We start from the raw sequence: 870 nt of genomic DNA, 5'->3' as shown, positions 1-870 counted from the left end.
AGCTGTGGTTTCACAGTAAAGTGATTGTTCGCTAACCTGATTGTCTGGGGTCAATTTCGGCATAGGTCGAGATGTTAACTTTAGATTTCAACTTTGTGTCCACCTGTCAGTAATGCAGCAAAAAACGTCAAGTCGTTTGGAGGGGAATAAACTGAGGCCACTGTGCTACAAGCTATGCATTTTCAAGATACCTTGACAGTGGGAAATCGGGAAAAAGTAGGCGAATGCTTTTGTCCTTAAAGCTTGGAGTTTCCCGTCTTCATAAGCCCAGTTAGTTGAAGAAAAGTATGATATGAAGCTCATTTCCTTTCCTGTCATTTATACCCTCCATGACGGCTAAATCCCTCTCTTGATTATTCCAGGAAGAATGTACTCAACACATTTCCAATGAGATTCATGTAGCCATTAAAGAAAACCGACCCAAAGATGCTGTAGATTATTTTATGGAGTTTGAAAGAGCTGGATATGGAATAATACACCATTATGTAAAACCTGTATTATTTTGCTGTTATCAGCTTGGCTTCACCTATACACCTATAGCCCATAATCTATTGGGTGTGCTGTTTAACTTGGAACTACTGGATGCAGAGTAAGTTGAATTTTCATATTCACTGGTTGGAAATATAAGTCTTTTTCCACAGCTATTAATGTTCATATACCTATAAGGTGCTCAGCTTAGTTTTACTCAAATTGACGCTCACATCAAGAAAAGTTAAAATTTGGAGATTAATGTGATAATGCCAGAAACATTGTGCTCTAAGGAATAGATTGATATATTTTTATCTTTGATACAATCAGTTATACACCTGTAATAGCTGCTTTAAATTTGAGTAAAATCGCAGCTGAGTATGATAACAATTTTAGTTAGAT

The 870-nt window shown here is 36.7% G+C and overlaps 1 protein-coding gene across 1 annotated transcript in view; it reads left to right on the top strand.

Annotated features, from left to right (window-relative positions):
* Window positions 1-362: 362 nt before the first annotated feature.
* LOTGIDRAFT_176724 (hypothetical protein) overlaps window positions 363-870 on the top strand; it is a gene marked incomplete at both ends in the record, with an annotated part of 3,372 nt that continues 2,864 nt past the window's right edge. The window contains one exon of the mRNA XM_009056675.1: window positions 363-589. Coding sequence (XP_009054923.1) covers window positions 363-589 — 227 coding nt within the window. The remainder of the gene's footprint in view (window positions 590-870) is intronic.

This window comes from Lottia gigantea (assembly GCF_000327385.1).
Source record: "Lottia gigantea unplaced genomic scaffold LOTGIsca_2837, whole genome shotgun sequence".
Taxonomy (NCBI): domain Eukaryota; kingdom Metazoa; phylum Mollusca; class Gastropoda; family Lottiidae; genus Lottia; species Lottia gigantea.
Note: the sequence above shows the minus strand (reverse complement) of the source record. Positions and strands in the feature narration are given on the sequence as shown.